Source organism: Onychostoma macrolepis, chromosome 06 (assembly GCF_012432095.1).
Source record: "Onychostoma macrolepis isolate SWU-2019 chromosome 06, ASM1243209v1, whole genome shotgun sequence".
Taxonomy (NCBI): Eukaryota; Metazoa; Chordata; class Actinopteri; order Cypriniformes; family Cyprinidae; genus Onychostoma; species Onychostoma macrolepis.
In genome coordinates, this window is record NC_081160.1 from 10,651,236 (window position 1) to 10,672,583 (window position 21,348).

A 21,348-nucleotide genomic window follows, 5' to 3' on the forward strand; every position below is an offset into this window, starting at 1 on the left:
CTAAAATTATATGTGTGTATATATATATTTTTAAATTAAAATTAAAGAAAATAATAATTTTAGTCATATATAATTATTTACCATGTTATCATGGATATGACATGTTAGTAGGGTTGGTCGCAGTGGACTAGATATGCTTATGCTGCTGATACATAGCTGAGTACAAAGCTGTTACAAAACTGCTAACACATGCACAGACATGCACCAGTTAGCATGTCAACATGCTGCTGTGGTTGCAAAAATACACACTTGAACATAAAACACAAGCATCACCACCCCCGTTCTAGAGAGCCATGTCATCAATATGCACCTACTATATCTAGTGTCTGAAAAAAGACTTGTAGCAATCATTTGATCAAATAGAATTTAGAGTTGTTTTTGTTTGTTTGTTTTGTTTATTTGAGATTAGTTTAAATAACATTTAGTTTTTAGATTCGATTTATATTAATATGATTAGAAGTTTATGAATAGCTTACTGGAAAATTACCAGAAATGATGCATGACTTCTCAAATATTACAAGTAGAGGGAGCAAGCAAGCTGAATGGCTAGCAGAAGTCAAGGACCTATCAGCTTGTGCCATGTAGTGTTAGACTGAATGTACATATGTAATTCTTTTTTTGGTTGTATGGTGTTATGCTGAAAAAAAAAGAAAGGAAAAAAAAAGAAAGAAAAGAAAATGGTACCCTGCCATTGTAGAAATGCTGTAATTGAACTATTTGTGCTATTCAGTCATGGCTCTTCATTGTTATTCCAGAAGAAAAAGAATCCAGTAACGGGAATTGCCCAAAAAAAAAAAAAAAAAAAGGAAAAATTGGTTATGTGATCTTTATGTCAGCCCCGAGAGATGACCTCCTCCACATAAAATAAAATTGCATTCATTAGGCTTCTGATGTGACTGGGACATTTAACTTTTTTGAGTGTACATGATTTTACGTTCAAAATTAAGTACTATTATAAGTACAAAATTACTATGTGCTCTTTTAATGCTACACAGAAATAAAAGACTCCTTGACTTTGTTTCTAAAACACTGCCCCCCAAATTACACAGTTATCAGTATACATGACCATACATGAGATTGAAACAACAGGGGCAGTTCTAGATCGTTTAACAAACACTGTACTGTTTAATTTGTATCTTTGTATCTGTCACGAATCCTGCGCCTGCCCTTCCGTTCACTCACCACCAGAGACTGCCCGCTCGCCACATAGACTCTCACAACTACACAGACTGTTACATGTCATTCTGGACTACAGTTCCCATCATCCATTGCTCTGATTACACACACACACACAGATGTAACCAATGAGAGACGCTTTATAAGCCTTGGACTTCCTCGTTCCGATCGCCGAGTATTGTTTAGTGATAGCTACTCTACAGAGCCAGTTCTTCTGCCATAGTTTAGTCTTAAGCCTCGTTCAGACTGTCAGCCCAAATTCGATTTTTGTGCAAATCCGGTTGAAATCCGATCATATTTAAATAGTCTGAACGGCAACAAACTACATGAAATCCGATTTGTGCAAATCCGTTTCGAGCTACATTTGTATGTGGTTTGGAATCCTATTCAAATCGCATTTCTGGAAATCCGTTTCAGACTGAATGGTCGGATTTAGCGTAGCTAGCTATCTAGCATAGCTTTTTCACGTCCTCATGCCACGTAAAACGTAAACACGTCAGACGTTTTTGCAGAAAACATGCTGAACATCTTTGCAGAAACAAGCTTGTGTCGTTGCGAAAAAACAATACACTGCTAGTATACATACCTCTTTGTGCTTTGAAAGTCGCTGAGACCAAAAAAAACCATTCAAGCTTCCTGCGTTTCTGCCGCTGCCTCACACGACAGCGCATATAATACTACAGAGCGACTGCGATGGTAAGACAACATCTGTATTGCAAACTGTATTGCTGTTACTGTTGTTTTTAGCGCAGTCATAACAACGCAACGGCATTACATGCACATTCAGTAAAAACGAAAGAGCGCTTATGGACACACAAATCGGATATGAACAGTTGCGATATGCTGTGTGGACAGTCAGTTATTCAAATCCGATTCCATCCGGATATGCACAAAATCGGATTTGGGCTGACAGTCTGAACGAAGCTATAGTCTTGCCTTGCCTGTTTTCCTGTGTTCTGATCCTCGCCTGTGTATTTCAGATTTCCCCTTCGTTGTTGTTCAGACTCTGTTTGCTCCTGCCTGGACCTTTGCTTGTGTACCTGGATTATCTCTCTATGCTTTTCCCCCTGGATTACGTTTGCTGCCGAATCGTGCCGATCGACCCACGTGTGTTTACTGGACTGATCTTGTGACTTTCCCTCTATATACCTGTTTGCCAGTTTTCGACCCTGCCTGTGTATGACCATGTCTATGAATAAAGCTCTGCAGATGGATCCGCATGTCTCATGTTCTGATCACTCCATAACAGAATACACGGCCACGCAAGGATCCAGTAGATTTTCAAATGGACATTGGCCAGGTATGGACACAACAAAAATATTATTTGCCCTTAAACAAGGCCCACGATCGCTGGAGAACTATGTTCGAGAATTTTTAGCTATAGCCCACTACTCTGGATTACTGTACTACAACCACTACAGTCTAAGCTTAGAAGCGAGGGTCCGCATTTGTCACTCAGTCAGTTTTTGGACTATGCTCTGTTGTCAGTTGGTTCCTAATTCACCGTGGGTGTCGTAGAGGAGGAACGCGACATCGCGTCCGTGCCGATAATGGCGGATGCGGTGTTTAGTCAATCGCCGGCTCTGGGACATTCGAGTATATTGATCGCAACTCCGGTGATTAAACCCGCTCGTGAAATGGAGGCCACACCAGAACCCGTTCACAAAATGACGGCCACAACAACGCTCCGTCATGTCACAGCTGCCATTCATGAGTCAAGTCTCGTCACCGTTGATCTTCAAGAGTCAAGTCATGCCACCAATAGGGTCATTCTACAGAAACGTCCACTTTTCTGTCCCTAGACTTTAAAAAAAATATTACAATTGAAATACACATTAGGGTTACAATTTTTTTTATATTTTAAAATGAAACAATATGTTATTTGAACAATTACACCTTCCTGAGCCATCAATGTGGCATTATTATTTTTTTATTAATTATATAGAATTCCAAGTACCACAAAACTGCTTGTCCCCACAGCCATGTACAGCAGGAAAGTGCTTTATTTTGAGGTCAAAAACAGGATTTTCTACCATTTAAAATACAAAAGTCTATTCATAACTATCAAATATATGATATAAATGTCATAATAAAACAAAATGCCAAAAAAATATTATAAAATATATAATGAAAATAGTGGTCCCCTGGAGTTGTGTCACTGGTGTTACCGCTTAACAAAGGTCTTTTATTTTGGAATAAAAAAATCACACTGATTCTCACTCGACTTCCTCCTTCCTATTTTCTAAACATCTATGAAAAAAGGCCCATGTTTAGTCCACTGTTTCTTTTCAGTTATGATAAATTTTCTCATTTATCTCATGATTTCATATGAAGCTTTTAGTTGATGTCACTGGTGTGACCTATTTATTGTTAGGGAAATGTAAAAACAAAAAAAACTATAATACAAATGGATTAAACTACTTAATTTAGTGAGTATACCATGATTGACAACATGTGGCTTGATACCTTGCAGCAGACATTTTGTAAAATGCATTTTTCATGAAAATTGTCACTGATGTTACTGTCACTGGTGTTACCTTCCTTATGGGTAACACCAGTGAAGATCAGTATATCAGGTCTAATGCATGTCACTGGTGTTACTGTCACTGGTGTTACTGTGTTACTGTACTGTTTTTGTCTGTCACATTAAATAAATAAAACATAATCTCTTTTTTTTTAGAAATAATATTTCATAAAAACTTTTAATATTGCTAAAGAAGGTAGCACCAGTGACAAAAAAATTATACATGTGGTCTTGAAATAATTGCACAAAAAAGCTAAAAAAATAAATAAATAAATAATAAGCTGTCATTTATATGTATTCATAAAGTCAAAAGGTAATCTAATGATGTGGTCTGAGTTTAAATGTAAACCACCCCCCCCCCCTCCAAAAAAAACCCATTTTAAGACATTTTGCCATACCAAAAGTGGACGTTTCTGTAGAATGACCCAATAATCTTCAAGTGTCAAGTCATGTCACCAATGTTCTTCATGAGTTAAGTCAAGTCACAGTTGCTTGTCATGAGTTAAGTCAAGTCACAGTTTATTGTCATGAATCAAGTCAAGTCACAATTGATCTTCATGAGGTAAGTCAAGTCACAGTTGATTGTCATGAATCAAGTCAAGTCACAGTTGATTGTCATGAATCAAGTCAAGTCGCAGCTGATCGTCCAGAGTCTTGTCACGTCTCAGCTGATCGTCAAGAGTCTCGTCACGTTACAGCTGATTGTCCAGAATCTCGTCACATCACAGCTGATCGTCCAGAGTCTCGTCACGTCTCGTCTTTTCATCCAGAGTCCTGTCACTACCTGTTTGTTGCACCCAGATCGTCGAAGTCAGTTCTTCAGTCTCCCAGACTGGCATCCAGAGTGGAGGACCTACCGCTGGTGTCAGCACGTGCAGCTTGTATCCCTAAACCAGCGCTCTCAGACCTTCCTGTTCCTGAACTGATTCCCCTGTCTTTAGCTCTTCCCACAATAGGGATCGCTTTATGGTGCATTTGGGCTACATACACCACCACTGAAACTTTAGAGAGGGTGGCGTCCACTGTGATGTCTCCAGAGGTGGCGGCTGACACTGCAGAACCTCCCGGTGTAGTGGTGCATGCTGCTGTGGTCGCCGAGGCGATGGCGCCCACTGCAGTTTCTCTAGAGGTGGCGGCACATGTTGCAGAACCTCCCGAAGCGGCAGTGCTCGCTTCAACTCTTTGTATGGTGGTGGCGCCTAACAATGCACTCTCAGCCTGTGATGTCGCGATCGAAGAGACCCTTACTGAACTCTCCCTGTGTCCTGAGGTTACTACTGTAAAACCTCCAGAGGTGTCAGTGGTATCCATTTATCAGCTCTCGTCCTGTCCTGTCACGGCTACTGAGGCCATCTGCGAATCTTTGTCCTCTCCTGTCACGGCTATGGAGGCTGTCTATGATTGCTTTGCCTGTCCTGTCACGGCCAAGGAGGTCATCTGTGAACCTTCAGTCTGTCCTGTCACGGCTATAGAGGCAGCCTGCGAACTCCTGCCTTGCTCTGAACTGGCCACAGAGGCTAATTATGAGCTATTGTTCTGTCCCAACCCATCCGGAGAGGCTGTTTTGAACTATCGGCCTTGTCTGTCATTGCCAAACGAGGCCACTAATGAACTGCCTGTGTGTCCTGTTTCAACTGATTCTGTCTGTGAATTGTCTCCCTGTTTAGTTTCGCTCACTGAAATGTTTACCAGTCCAGTTTGAATCAATGCACATGGGTTTGATCTGTCTGCCAGTTTTCTGGTTCCAAGTGTGTCTAATTCTGAATCATTTGTTTTACCAGTCTCAATTCATGAACCTAATTCCGAATTATTGGTAGTTCCTGTTTCAGTCCATGAGTCTGATGTTGAACTGTCAGTCTGTTTTAAATCATCTCCTGCATCTAATTGTGAACTGTCAACCCAATCAGCCTTTGCCAATGTACCCAATATTGAAAGGATTGTCTGTCCAACCACTCTCAATGAAGCTAAAACGGAACTTTCAGCCCTGTCTGTTACAGCTCAAAAACCTGCCTTTGAACCCTTTACTCTGCCGGTCTTGAGACCAGAGACTATAAATGCACCCCATGTCTTTCACGTTAACTCTGTCACTGCCATAGAGACCATTCATGAACTGTCTGCTTGTTCTGTTTCCCCTAGTGTGTCTGTTGAACCGTCTGCCTTACCAGTCCTAGTCTGTGATCCTGTTTATGAACTGTCATCATGTCCTGTTTCAGTCAGTGAGCCTATCTACAGTATGAACTGTCTGCCTGTCCAGTCTCAGGCAGTGAACCTATTGATCATTTTTTTGTTTTCCCTGCCACGGCCCCTGAGACCGTGAATACACTGTCTATGTTGTCTGTCTCTGCTCTCCCTAGGTCTCGGTCTATGCCATGGTTTCCTGATCAGTCTGGCTACCTGTGGTTGTCTTCTGCTCCGGCCTGGTGGTCTTCTGTCCCGCTCTGGTGGTCTTCTACTCTGTCTGCTCTAGTCTGGTGGTCATCTGTCCTGCTCTGTTGGTCTTCTGCTCCATCTGCTCCGGCCTAGTTGTCTTCTGCCCTGCTGGCTCCTCCCTGGCTCCCTGCTTCGGCAGTTCCGCCCTGGTTCTCTGCTCTGCCATGGTTCTCTGTTTCGCCGGCTCCATTCGGGTTCTCTGTTCCGCCTTGGCTTCCTGCCCTGCCAGTTCTGCCTGGGTGCCCTGCTCTGCCCCAGTCTCCGGTCCCTCCACTTCCACTTCCACATGGACCTGGCCCTCCGCCCCTCTTCCTGTTCCGCCTCCGCTCCACCGCCCTCTTGGATTATATTGAGGTGGGTGAGGGGTGGGGGAGGGGGCTATGTCACGAATCCTGTGCCTGCCCTTCTGTTCACTCACCACCAGAGACCGCCCGCTCACCACATAGACTCTCACACTACACAGACTGTTACATGTCACTCTGGACTACAGTTCCCATCATACATTGCACTGATTACACACACACAGCTGTAACCAATGAGAGACGCTTTATAAGCCTATAACGACTTCCTCGTTCTGATCGCAGAGTATTGTTTAGCGATATCTGAAGCCATTTCTACTGCCATAGTTTAGTCATAGTCTCACCTTGCCTGTTTTCCCGTGTTCTGATTCTTGCCTGTGTATTTCGGATTTCCCCTTTCGTGTTGTCATTTGGACTCTGTTTGCTCCTGCCTGGACCTTTGCTTGTGTACTTGGATTATCTCTCTTTGTATTGCCCCCTGGATTACGTATGCCGCCGATCGACCCACATGTGTTTACTGGACTGCTCTTGTGATTTGCCCTCTATATACCTGTTTGCCAGTTTTCGACCCTGCCTTTTTATGACCATGTCTATGAATAAAGCCCTGCAGATAGATGTTCTGATCACTCTGTAACAGTATCTAAGGTCTTTCTTTTTCACACCCCCCTGAGGATGAAATCCTAGAACCACCCCTGGAATTCACACTGAATAAGCTACCAAAACACTGGGGTTACACTTTATTTTAATAGTCCACTTTAGACATTCTACTAACTATAAGTAACTTTGCAATTATATGTCAACTAATTCTCATTAATTTGAAACTACATGTCTACTAACTCTCAGAGTAGACTGTTAGGTTAGATTTAGGGTTAGTAGAATAAGTTGACATATACTTTAAAAGTTTCTCATTGTCAGTATGTTATATGTTGTGGACCCATCAAAATAAAATGTTAGAAGATATCAAGCAGACAGTCTACTAATACTCTAATGACTGCTAGTTAACACGTAGTTGGAAAGTTACTTACTGTTATAGTAGAATGCCTGAAGTGGGCTATCAAAATAAAGTGTTACCAACACTGGTAATGGTTTTTACATGCGTAGTGCAATAGGGTAATGGGCAAAAATGTGCCAGTATTTTTTATTCATTTTTTGAGTAATAATAAACAAACAAACAAACAAAACAAAACTATAGGTTACCTTATAACTGATAAAAAGTTTCAGGCATTTGCATGACCTCAAACAATGTTGGATATACAGCATAATCAGACAGTTTTTTAAGATTTATTTTGGTATTTATTCAGTATAGAGAACTGACAGGGAGCAAGGTGGTAGAGAGAGTGACCACAAACCAAGACTTTAACTTTTGTTGAAAGGGCAACAGTGTGTGAGCAACATATGTTTTACCTACAATGCTATCATTTCAGATGAGGGTGCTTTTTAATGGATGTCAATTAACGAAGTTTATTTTTGTTAAATTTTATTTAAAAAAAATTCAACATGACAAATACAGTGGTGGTACAAACAAAGTCAGTTATTATATATCTTTTGATGTAGTATGTCAGTAGGAAATATCAGTTTATATTTCCAAACATTCATTTTGCCATCAACTGTAATTATCCAGTGAGATTTTTGTTTGCACAAGGAGTCTGACAACAGCCAGTGCTCCACACAGAGATCTGATCTCATCATCATCCAGTCTGTCTGGAATAACATGAAGAAACAGAACAAACTGAAACAGACTAAATCCAGAAGAACTGTGGCAATGTCTCCAAGATGCTTTAAGAGGCCTACCTGCAAAGCTACCTGAAAAACTATGTGCAAGCGCACGTAGAGCAAAAGCTACTTTAATAGTGATAATTGGCCCTTTTACTAAAGTGTTACCAAATACAATTTTTTGGGTCATACAGATAAGAGCAATCTTTCAAATTTGTAAAAGGTCTACTTTCATTTGTGCGCACTCAAAATAACAACAAAATGTTGTGCTTTTGTAAAATTGCTGCTGTCTAGGTCTCTGTTAACTTGAACGCGTCAAAAAAAAGAAAAGAAAAAAAGAACCAAAACTCTGTGCTTGCCTCACAGACATGAAAAAAATACAGATAGAAAGTGAAATGTCTACTTTTAAATGAACCAATTTAAATGGAAAACAAATATTTTCAGTCGATGTAATCTGTATGAAACATGCATGTTCACTGTGGAGATGACGAGTCAGTGTTATCAACTTCATCACTGCAACCGAAAATACAGAAAACACTAGTTTATCAATTAATTATTATAACGTTAAGGCAGGCTTCTTGCTGCTTTTCCCCTGAAGCATTCATAATCCTTACTTCTGTGGCTTAATGCGTGCGCTTGATTGTTGATAGGCTATAGGCAATTAAAGGCTCATTATTATGAATTGCATGGTTTTATTAATATAATATAAAAAAAAATAATATAAACAGCTCTACTATTTTGTATATGAAGTGTTTTCATAATTGCTTTTGTTTTCATGATTGATCATTGATGTCACTTCTGAGTACTTGAGTACTCATGCCTAACCCTAATATTGAAGAGAAAATCAGTATGTGGAACAAACTACTTTTTTTTTTTAAGAAACAGCTTATTGTTAAATGAACTGACAGCCTGTCCACTAATCTTAAATTTTTCACAAATATTTATTTTGGAGTGAGATATACAGTATATGGACTTTACAAGAAAATAAATAAATAAATAAAATAAAAAGTTTATAAGAGAAGTGACAAACAACCCAGCAAGCACATGATGTCAATATAATGTCAGATTGTATTGACAGACATTGCATTTTGGTTGAGAATGAAAATCGGGTTGACATCAGTATTTGATGCCAATTTGACGTTGACTTAATGTTGTATTTCGGTTACACAACTTGAAAACAACAAATATCAATGTCAGCTGACTTGGTATTGGACATTAAATTAACTTGGACATTAGATGTTGAATTGACATTAAATTTTGGTCACCCGACGTCACAACCGAAATGCAACCAAATATCAACGACTTATGACATTGTGTGCCAGCTGGGAATTCAGTTTATGGCACTACTTACTTGTTTCTAAGGTATCCATAAACAGTGTCTGACTGTTGTAAACTCAGAAAGTGATTCAATGATGTCAAAGCTATAATCTGTTTGGTTTAAGAGGCACACATTATCCTAGTTGACCGTTATAATTTCTCCGGCTATAGAGTTTGGTGTGTTCTCATGTAAGAAAATCTCTGCTTGTAAATTTTTATGAAACAAATTGTAAACATTTAATAAGATTTAATCACTGAAAATTATTTAAAAAAAAATGCTTTACATTACATTAATGCTCCAAGGACCAGATTTATGAACAGCATTTGGCGTCAGACTAAACCTTCTTGCATATGTGATTTTAGGAGTTTCTCTTATAAATGACAATTTATGGGAGGAGAGTAGGCTATTTAAATCAGTCACGCAAGGTAATTTACTAAGTTTGGAATAGTCAGCTTATGCTATCTACACCATTATTTAATGGTGAAAAACTTTTAGTTAAAAAAGTTTAACCCATTTTACACCTGTGTTATTACTGTACATTACATGCACATGCACCTGTTTTGGACTGTACACTAATTTGCGCTGTTCCGTTCCGTTATTCCGTTATTCATCATTATGGAAATACGCTGACTCCATCTGTGTTCTTTTATTTTCATATTGTTAATATATTTTCATTGTTATTAGAATTTTCCAATCCAATTGCCACTTTTATGGGATTGCACTCTAACACTAATTTGCACTGTTTAGAAAATCTGGCCCCAGGTATTTCTAGATGTTCTGCTGTGCTTGAAGTTCTGTTCTGCATCAATTTTAATAAACTTCACGGTATCACAAATGTTGTCAATTAGTAGAAAAAAAGAGGAATCAGGCAAGGACAGTGTGATGATGGAAGAAACAAAAGATTAATAGGTGGCTAGTGTGTTAGTCCAGCTCTGTGGTAATTTGGTCAAGCTACAGTAGCTACCCCACTTCAATCTTGTATGTCTGCAATCCAAAGAGGCTTCTATTTTTTTAATTAGTTTGTGCACAGACATAACTAAATTTAATAATAAATGTGGGTGTTTTGTTTCACATTGTTTAAATAAAAATTTCATATCAAAAACATAAATTCAGTAACCAGACTTGGATAACCAGAGATAATGAACACAGACCATTTGATGAGATATCCAAGGAGAGGTGCTGAAGCCTATTATATCACCAACATTTTAGTAACTTAATAAAATCTGTTGTAATGGTAGTACTGACCTTTGCAGACCAGGCCCTCCTTCGTCAAAGCCTGCTTGCATACTGCACAACTCTTGGCCTTTTTAAAGGTTTTAGTCTTGAAAGTGTGGGAATGAACACCCTCAAAATCTTCTGGCTAAAGGGGCAAAGAGGGAGAGTGTTAGAATGCATTCAATTATCTAAACAAGTCCTTGATTGTTTTAAGTTTTACAAAAATTTCACAGATGTTTTGAAGTGATGGTAGATCCTGTATCGTTTTATTGTTTCATTGTTAGTATGACAGAAAGGAAGTCAACATTACTGTTCCACACACATAAACATAGTAACTGTTTCACACACACAAACATAGTACACGTATTAAGTCCCTGTCCCGCAAAGCCATTTGGTCAAGGTAATGAAAAGTGTGATCCTCAGCATTTTCAGCTGTACTATCTCCCTAAATCTTAATGGCTTTTGTCACACATTGACAAGACCATTAAGTGCAGGACAGCACAGCCTGGCATGGTTGACCTTGGCTGTGGTAAACCAGAGAGAAGGGTGGCTGGACACTCATTGGACGTTCACTAAAATAACGCTTTGCTTAACTTACTGTAGGACCATCAAGCATAGCATTTATTCAGAATGGGAAAGATACCAGTGACCTTGAAGAGAGGCATGTACATTTATATGCATCATCAGGGGTCCAAACACATGTGTGGGGAACATTACCAAACAAGCCATTTCTACAAACATGGATCCTGTGTATGCTATGCATACAGTTGTTTTGGTGTCAAAGGTCAAATAAAGCAAAAAAACATTTAACTTTGACCTTTTTTCTAGTTAATTGGTGAAATGGCTTAGGAGGAGTTAAAAAAAAAAAAGGTTTTCAAGTTCAACAAATTTTTCTTGAACAGTAGAAAACCTCCAGGCACAGTCAATTATTAAAAGAGGAATTTAGATTCTAGTCCAGTACACAGTGTCATTCAGGCATCCTGCATGTATATTGAAAGTGTCAAGAAAATGATTAATTGATTAACTGGCTGCTGAAGTTTAACCTGCTTTTTAAAAATATTTTTTTTAGTACCCCCTAATATAATAATAATATTATACTGACTTGTTTTCATGACAGATTTATTCAAACTTGCTGTCACAATCCCAGATTTGTGTTCCCCTGTCTTGTGTTTAGGACTTTTTTGTTGAGATGTTTCTCAGTTCTTATTGTTCCTGTGTTCTCATACTTCCTGTGTTTAGTTCCTGTTTCCTTTGTTCCTTTGCCTACCTTTTCAGGAGGATGGGTGTTAAATCATGACAGATAGAGGGTTCCGGGATGGTGTGTGCTGCCCACACACACCAGATCATGACTCCCAATACCCGGAGCGCAGTGGATAGGGGAACAACCTCTGTTGTCATGGTAGGACAGACAGACAGTTCAGGGCAGACAAACAGTTCAAAACCGACCTCAATGGTTGTGACAGGACAAACAGACAGTTCCACGCAGACAGACAGTTCAAAACTGACCTCCATGGTCGTGATGGGACAGGTAATCCTGAAATGGCCTCCTTGGCCATAATAGGGCAGGCAGAGAGTTCAGATGATGACAGAAGAAGACAGAGTATATTAGAATAACAGTCTATTAAGTCTCTTGAGTCCTGCCTCAGCTCACACTCAATGGTGGTTGAGTGAGTGGGGCTTTCCTCTGCGCCCTCGCTGTCTTATCCACTGTTGAGCATTGTTGCCGGCTCTCGCATCTGGTCAGACGTCGTGTGAGGCTCTAGCTCTGGAGTGATCCTCAGCTCTGTCGTTCTCTCTGGCAATGACTAGTTGGTCACGGCGGGCTTTGGCTCCCCATCTGCGGTGGGATCTAGCTGCTGCTCTGCGCAAGCGGGGTGATGGTGGGCTGGGCTCTGGGTCCAGAGTTGGGCTGGTGTTGTCGTCCTCTGATCCGACAGTCATGGACAAACCGCATGAAACCAACACCCACTCCACGTACTCAGCAAAGCTCTCTCGATGGCCCACCCCGGACAACTGCACACATGTGGTGGTGTTGAGGCCAGTGCGTAGGAACGTTCATTGGCAGTATTCTGGGAAGGTGGTCCAATGGGCGAGACCCAGGAATTCTGTATGCATGGAAGGCATACAGTCGCAGCCCAAGTACACTTACATAAAAGGCAAGGTTATTGACATAAGTAATAATGTTTCAGGTCCATTGACAAAATCTAGTACCTTGGCCATTTTAGCGCAAGGGTCTCTCTAAACACACTTATTTGCATGAGTGCTTTAATAGTGTACAACTCAGTAGGCCTTATGTCCAAGATCGGGCAGAAACAACGTTTTTATCAGGGCCTGGGCAGTAGCCTACTATGATGCCATATACAGGTGCATCTCAATAAATTAGAATGTCGTGAAAAAGTTCATTTTTTCTTGTAACTTATTTCAAAAGTGAAACTTTCATATATTTTAGATTCATTACATGTAAAGTAAAACATTTCAAAAGGTTTTTAAAAAAAAAAAAACTTTTGATAATTAGAGTTTACAGCTCATGAAAGTCAAAAATCAGTATCTCAAAATATTAGAATATTTACATTTGAGTTTGAATAAATGACCATTGTGACGGGTATCCCGATCTCTCATCAGCGTTGCCCTGGAAACAAAGGCGGAACACCTGCACCACCTCATCAGGGCTGGGCCGGTCGCACCTGAAGCCAATCAAGCCTCACCCATATAAGCCAGTTGCGGCTGGGTGAGAGGAGAAGAGACTACAGTCCGAGTAAGGCTTAATGTGCGCCTCTTTCTCTTCTCTCTTTGCAGACGCCAGCGAATGACCGACCGACCCAGCCCTAAAGAAGGGAGCTCCGGAATTGTCACCGCACGGCACGAACCACGCACGGAGAGCACCGCACCACGGCCTTCAACCACTCCACACCTATCACGCCACTCTTTATTCAATAAATCCACCCTCCGGGGTATTTATTTGAGCTCTCCTTGCCGCGTGATTCTTCCACCCCGTCACAGTGGTGGAGAATGCGGGCATGAATGGAAGATTTCACCGGCAAGTGAACTCCACCTCCTAATCAGCGTGTTTTTTCCTTTTCTCCTGTGCACTTTAGAACGGTTGGTACTCCTCCCCCAGGATGGAAGAACTGCTCCGGCAACTGACCGACGTCAGCCTGCGCCAACAACAGATTGTTGAACACCTGGCCACGCGCCAAGGCCAGGTTGACCAGGAAATCGCCGCTCTCCGTACGGCCGCCCGCCAGCGCGTTCCGTTACCTGACCCACGCACACAAGCCCCTCAGCTTCTGCCGAAGATGACCGCACATGATGACGTCGAATCCTATCTACAAATGTTCGAGACCACGGCCGTCACGGAGAGATGGGATCCCGACGACTGGGCGCGGGCGCTGGCCCCCCTCCTCACGGGTGAAGCTCAGCGCACCTTCTTCAGCCTACCAGCGGAAACGGCGGAAAACTATGAGGAAGTGAAGAAGGAGATTCTCGCCCGCGTGGGGCTCTCCCGATGTGGGCGGCCCAGGCCTTCTTCGAGTGGTCTTACCAACCCGGCGGCCAGCGGATCCAAGTCGCCGGTGTCTCGCCTAGCCCAGCATTGGTTAATGGTAGGCAACCCCACCGCCGCCCAGGTAGCAGGCAGCGTGGTTGTCGACCGCCTCCTCCGAGCCCTGCCCGTGGCGTCCGCCCGCCCGTGGGCATGAGGAACCCGACCACCACCGCAGAGTTAGTAGAGGCGATCGAGCTGGCTGAGGCGGCCCATCGACGCGAGGCGGGGGAGCGAGTACCACCCTTTCCCCGGAGGGTGGTTCCAGAGCAGCGCGCGCCGGAGGGCACCTCGCGGCCGGTAGACAGGACGGCGGCCCCCGAGCCTCAAGATGAGTCGATGCCTACGGCGCCCTCTTCTCCCAAAGCTCGGACCTGGTGGGCAGGCTGTGTAGTCCATCAGGAACTCCCAAAGGGGCTCCGGCGGCCACGGTTAGGATTGGCAACCGGCATTATAAAGCAGTTCTAGATTCCGGAAGTACCGTCAGCCTCGTCCAGCCAGGAATACTGCCCCCACCGCACGAAACCAAAGCCACCCTACCCATTACCTGTGTCCACGGGGACACGCGGGAGGTTCCCGTCCGCCGCATCACCATCACCGCGGCCCCAGGTGCGTGGCCAGTGGAGGTTGGATTGGTCAAGGACCTTCCGTGACGGTTCTGCTGGGGCGAGACTGGCGGGGTTCGAGGCCCTGCTCCGCGCTGCTACACAGCCTGCCTGCCCACCCGGGGGTCGCCGTGGACGGCGCGCTCCCCGGAAAATCAGCGGCCGCCCCGTTCTCCTGGCCTCCGACAGTGGGCGAGATGGTGAGTCCCCCTCCCCCACTAATCTCTTTTATGATGTTTTCCAGCAGGTTTCGGGAGGGGGCTCATTTGGCCGGGCCCAACGAGAGGATGAGAGGCTAAAACACTGTTGGACCCAGGTACGTGTCCTGGAGGAAGGACAACCAGCCCAAGCCCCATCCTCTCCCCACTTCCTTGTGGAGAACGGCCTGCTCTACTGTGTCGCCCGGCGAAGGGGAGATAAAAACTCCTGGTGGTCCCCAGGTCGAAGACAGAGGCGGTCCTGCATCTGGCTCACGCCCACCCACTAGCTGGCCATCTCGGGCAGGCAACACCATCAAAGGATCCGGGACCGGTTCCACTGGCCCGGCCTGGAGGCCGAGGTCCGGCGGTATTGTCAAGCCTGCCCTGAATGCCAAAAGACGTCGCCACATCACCCTCCCCTCTCCGCTCATTCCACTGCCCATCATAGAGGTGCCCTTGAGCGCATCGGGATGGACCTGGTGGGGCCGTTGCCTAAGTCGGCCGGGGACACGAACACATCCTAGTCATCGTGGATTACGCCACCCGGTATCCCGAAGCCGTCCCCTCAGGAAAGCCACCGCCAAGGCCATAGCACAGGAGCTCTTCTTGTTGTTCAGCCGGGTTGGCATCCCTTCGGAGATCCTGACCGACCAGGGAACACCATTCATGTCCCGGCTAATGGCTGACCTTTGCCGCCTGCTCGGGTGAAGCAGGTACGGACGACTGTGTACCATCCCCAGACTGATGGCCTAGTGGAGGTTTAACCAAACCCTGAAGCAAATGCTGCGGCGGTGGCCGCCGAAGACAGACGAGATTGGGATCAAATGCTGCCCTCGTCCTCTTCGGGATCCGGGAAGTCCCACAGGCGTCCACCGGCTTCACTCCGTTCGAGCTCCTCTTGGAAGGCAACCTCGGGGACTGCTCGGCGTCGCTAAGGAGGCTTGGGAACACCAGCAACCCACCCGCACGGTCCCTTGTCGAGCACGTCTCCGAGATGAGGCACCGGATAGACCGCGTCATGCCATTAGTCCGGGAACACCTGGCCAAAGCCCAACAGGCCCAAGCTCGCCACTACAACAGGCCAGCTCAGCCCGGGAATTCCAGGCAGGCGACCGGGTTATGGTACTGGTCCCCACCTCAGCCTGCAAATTCCTGGCCACCTGGCAAGGGCCCTACACCATAACGGAAAAGGTCGGACCAGTGACCTATCGGGTACGACAGCCAGGAAAACGAAGCCCCAACAATTATACCACGTCAACTTGTTGAAAAATGGGTGGGGACCAGAGAAGAAACCGTAGCCCTGGCCGCCGTAACACCCGTCTTGGTAGATACCAACCCCGATCTGTCGGCAACCCAGAAGGCTGAGCTGCAGCACCTGGTCGGTCAGTTTTGGATGTGTTCTCCTCTGTCCCCGGGAAAACCCAGCTGGTCCAACATGACATTCGTACACCACCAGGAGTAGTCATAAAGCAACGGCCCTATCGGATCCCAGAGGCCCGTCGGCAGGCTATCGAGGAGGAAGTCCAACAAATGCTAAAGTTGGGGTGATTGAACCATCCGCAGCCCATGGTCCAGCCCCATCGTCCTGGTCCCGAGACCGACGGCACCCTCCGCTTCTGCAACGACTTTCGGCGCCTCAACGAAATATCGGAGTTCGACGGATACCCAATGCCCGAGTGGATGAACTACTGGACCGCCTGGGAAGGGCCCGGTACATATCCACCCTGGACCTGACCAAGGGCTATTGGCAAGTCCCCCTCTCCGCCGAAGCCAAGCCAAAGACAGCCTTCTCCACCCCGTCGGGGCACTGGCAGTACCGGACCCTTCCCTTCGGCCTTCACGGGGCCCCCGCAACATTCCAGCGGCTCATGGACATCGTTCTTGACCACACCAACAGTATGCGACGCATACCTAGATGACGTGGTGATCCACTCGGAGCGTTGGGAGGACCATCTAGAGCAAATCAAACACGCTCTAACCGAGGGACCCGTCCTGCGAGCACCGGACTTCGGCTGCCCCTTCTTGCTGCAGACGGACGCGTCAGAGACAGGGTTGGGAGCCGTCCTGTCCCAAGTCCAGGAAGGCGAGGAACACCCTGTCCTCTACATCAGCAGGAAGCTGACAAAGGCCGAGAGAAACTATGCGACCGTCGAGAGGAGGCTCTGGCCATTAAATGGGCAGTCCTGGAGCTGCGTTACTACCTGTTAGGCAGAAGATTCACCTTGCTCACGGACCACGCTCCCCTACAATGGATGGCGAAAGCAAAGGACACCAACGCCAGGGTGACGCGGTGGTTCCTCGCGCTCCAGGACTTTTGCTTCACCATCCGTCACCGAGCCGGAGCCTCCAACGCCAACGCCGACGGACTCTCCCGGATCTAGTCAGCTTATGCAGGTCTGTCAGGGGTCACTCCCGCCCTCCCCAGTTTCCCCTTACTGTTATCTCATTTTCCTCCAGGACCAGGACAACGCTTAGGGGGAGTGTGACGGGTATCCCGATCTCTCATCAGCGTTGCCCTGGAAACAAAGGCGGAACACCTGCACCACCTCATCAGGGCTGGGCGGTCGCACCTGAAGCCAATCAAGCCTCACCCATATAAGCCAGTTGCGGCTGGGTGAGAGGAGAAGAGACTACAGTCCGAGTAAGGCTTAATGTGCGCCTCTTTCTCTTCTCTCTTTGCAGGCGCCAGCGAATGACCGACCGACCCAGCCCTAAAGAAGGGAGCTCGAATTGTCACCGCCGCGGCACGAACCACGCACGGAGAGCACCGCACCACGGCCTTCAACCACTCCACACCTATCACGCCACTCTTTATTCAATAAATCCACCCTCCGGGTATTTATTTGAGCTCTCCTTGCCGCGTGATTCTTCCACCCCGTCACACCATCCACACAGTATACATTCTGGGTATCTCTTGTTCTTTGAAACCACAATAATGGGGAAGACTGCTGACTTGGCAATGATCCAGAAGACGAACATTGACACCCTCCACAAAGAGGGTAAATCACAGAAGGTCATTACTGAAAGGTGTGGCTGTTTACAGAGTGCTGTATCAAAGCATATTAAATGCAAAGTTGACTGGAAGGAAGAATTTGGGTAGGAAAAGGTGCACAAGCAACAGGGATGACCGCAAGCTTGAGAATACAGTCAAGCAAAGCTGATTCAAACACTTGGGAGAGCTTCACAAGGAGTGGATTGAAGCTGGAGTCATCAAGAGTCACCATGCTCAGACATCTTCAGGAAAAGGGCTACCAAGCCACTTCTGAACCAGAGACAACGTCAGAAGCATCTTACCTGGGCTGTGGAGAAATAGAACTGGACTGTTGCTCAGTGGTCCAAAGTCCTCTTTTCAGATGAAAGTAAATTTTGCATTTCATTTGGAAATCAGGTCCCAGAGTCTGGAGGAAGAGTGGAGAGGCACAGAATCCATGTTGCTTGAAGTCCAGTGTGAAGTTTCCACAGTCAGTGATGATTTGGGCTGCCATGTCATCTGCTGGTGTTGGTCCACTGTGTTTTGTGAAGTCCACAGTCAACGCAGCCATCTACCAGGAAATTTTAGCGTACTTCATGCTTCCTTCTGCTGACAAGCTTTATGGAGATGCTCATTTCATTTTCCAGCAGGACTTGGCACCTGCCCACACTGCCAAAGGTCCCAAAAGCTGGTTCAATGACCATGGTGTTACTGTGCTTGATTGGCCAGCAAACATGCCTGACCTGAACCCCATAGAGAATCTATGGGGTATTGTCAAGAGGAAGATGAGATACACCAGACCCAACAATGCAGATGAGCTGAAGGCCACCGTCAAAGAAACCTGGCTTCCATACCACCTCAGCAGTGCCATAAACTGATCACCTCCATGCCACGCCGAATTGAGGCAGCAAAAGGAGCCCCTACCAAGTATTGAGTACATATACAGTAAATGAACATACTTTCCAGAAGGCCAACAATTCACTAAAAATGTTTATTTTTTATTTTTTATTGGTCTTATGAAGTATTCTAATTTGTTGAGATAGTGAATTGGTGGGTTTTGTTAAATGTGAGCCTAAATCATCACAATTAAAAGAACCACAGACTTAAACTACTTCAATTTGAGTGCATTAAATTTATTTAATACACAAGTTTCACAATTTGAGTTGAATTACTGAAATAAATGAATTTTTCCACAACATTCTAATTTATTGAGATGCACCTGTAATGTGACAGTAACAAAGCAATTTGTGCTTAAAACAAGGCAACCTGCTACTTGAACTCAGGGAGCTGCCATACTGTGAGAATCAGGAGGAGGGGCTCCAATTCTGAGCTCCAACATTTTTTGAGCATGCATACATAAAGATTTATGCCTACGTACATTATGTATATATGTACAGATATATATTTTGAATGAATGACCTGGTAAATTAGCTTTTTTTCATGCTTCTTGGGTTTGGAATGAATTGCAATATTAACTAAGTTTAGATATACTGTACTACTACCTTTGAACACATTTTAATGTCTTTTGTGAACTTTTTTTTAAAGGAGACCAGTTATTGTTTTCTTGATTTGACTTTAGTGACTGAATATGAGTATTTGTATTACTGTTGTTTTATGATTCATTCAAACATCCTCATTCAAATTGTGTTCATTTGTTCCCTGCCAATGAGCTGTTTCAGGGCACCAAAACAAATAATTTTATGATTTATAATATAATTTATAATTATAATATAATTTATAATTACCCCCCCCCCCCACACACACACACACCCCACACACTGTACTAGCTTTGTGTGATTTAGCCAGCTTTTAGCCAGCTAAAACATCTTTAACAATTTAACAATCAACAATTATTATTTCTACTTTTAAATGTAATCAAACTAAATTTGAAAAATACCGGTAAATTGCCGTAAAGAGATCATGTGTGAACAGGACCTTTTCAAAAATACCGGTAAATTTGTTCCGGCAATTTACCGGTATGAGAAGTTGTAACATTACCAGTAAATTGCCGGAATTGTGCTGTGTGTGAACGCAGAAGGAAAATTACCGGTATGAGCACGTACGAGTTCAGAACGCGGTGACGTAAGACGTCTACTACGGGCCAATCCAGAGCCATTGAAATTCAAAATTCAACAGCTCTGGGCCAATCATTACATGCTGATGCAGATGACGCATTTACTCTGCGCTGTGTTTGAAGTCGTGCGATGTCTCTGGGCCAAAAGAAGCAGCATGAACGTGAACATTTGGCACAAAAATGTTGCGTTTACCCCTCCATGTTTACAAACACAACACCGTGAGGCGCAGCCGTTTAGAGGTAATTTCCGTTTTATGATGTCACAGAATTTACCGGTAATTTAAAACCGATGTGTGAATGGTGCTTTACCGGAAAAAAGATGGAATGCTGTTCAGCTGTGTGAACAGCGCAGTTTTAATTACTGGTAAAGATGTTCTGGTAATTTTACGGCAATTTACTGGTATTACTGTGTGAAAGGGGCTATTGCCTGATATTCCTTAAAAAATAATTAATATTTTTATTACTTTGAGATAATGAACAAGAGGGTGGCTAACTGATCCACTCAAGACTGGAAAAGTCTACAAAAACATCTACGATTTTATAAATTGCATCGTGCAAAAAGTGCAAAGTGCATGTGAGTTAAAAACAGATGAACACGAGTGTCACATGTGTGTTCCCGTTTAGTTCCTGTTTGTCCTTATTTGGTTTAGTTCCTGTTCTCATTATTAGTTTATCATCGTTCATTCTGTTCACCTATTATGTTTCATTATCCCTTTTGTCTCCACTCCATTTAAGCCCTGTGTTCTCCTGTGTTCTTTGTCTCGGATTAATGTTATCATGAATGGTCTAAATGTGTTGATGTTCATTAAAGTAGCTCTACATTTAATCCTTCCTTGTGCGTTCTTTCTCTCCCATTCCTCGAGTTTGCCCGGGAATTCTACGGGCTCGCCACGAAGACAGCGATGGACGACGCCATCAGAATCGCTCTGAAGTCAAGCCCGCCGGCCACGGCTCACGCTAGCCCGCCAGCCGCTACGAAGTCAAGCCCGCCGGCCGCACCGAAGTCAAGCCCTCAGCCGACAGCAACTGCCTACCTCACCATAAATCAAGAGCGGAACCTGAGGAGGAAAAGGCTGTCAGCTTTTTGTCCATTTGTTTATAACTCACATGCAGTTTGCGCTGGACTTTTCCAGTCTTGAGTGTATCAGTGTGCAGTTAGCCAACCTCTTGTTCATTTTCAAGTATCCCATTGGCTCTACGCACCTGCAGTACGAGCACTTATTTTTCTGTCCGGAGTGCTACATTTTTCTCAAGTAATACTTTGAAATATACATTCTTTTCT

General features: G+C 44.4%; 1 protein-coding gene across 9 annotated transcripts in view; it reads right to left on the reverse strand.

Annotated features, from left to right (window-relative positions):
- Positions 1 to 21,348, reverse strand: part of tns1a (tensin 1a) — a 101,917-nt gene that overhangs the window by 55,517 nt on the left and 25,052 nt on the right. For 6 of the 9 annotated variants that reach the window (XM_058779001.1, XM_058779000.1, XM_058779003.1 and 3 more), the window contains exon 2: positions 10,706 to 10,820. In XM_058779001.1, the coding sequence (XP_058634984.1) occupies positions 10,706 to 10,820 (115 nt within the window). Of the gene's footprint in view, positions 1 to 10,705; positions 12,967 to 21,348 lie in introns of those variants that run through there. The other 3 variants (XM_058779005.1, XM_058779004.1, XM_058779006.1) reach the window with 2 other exon arrangements.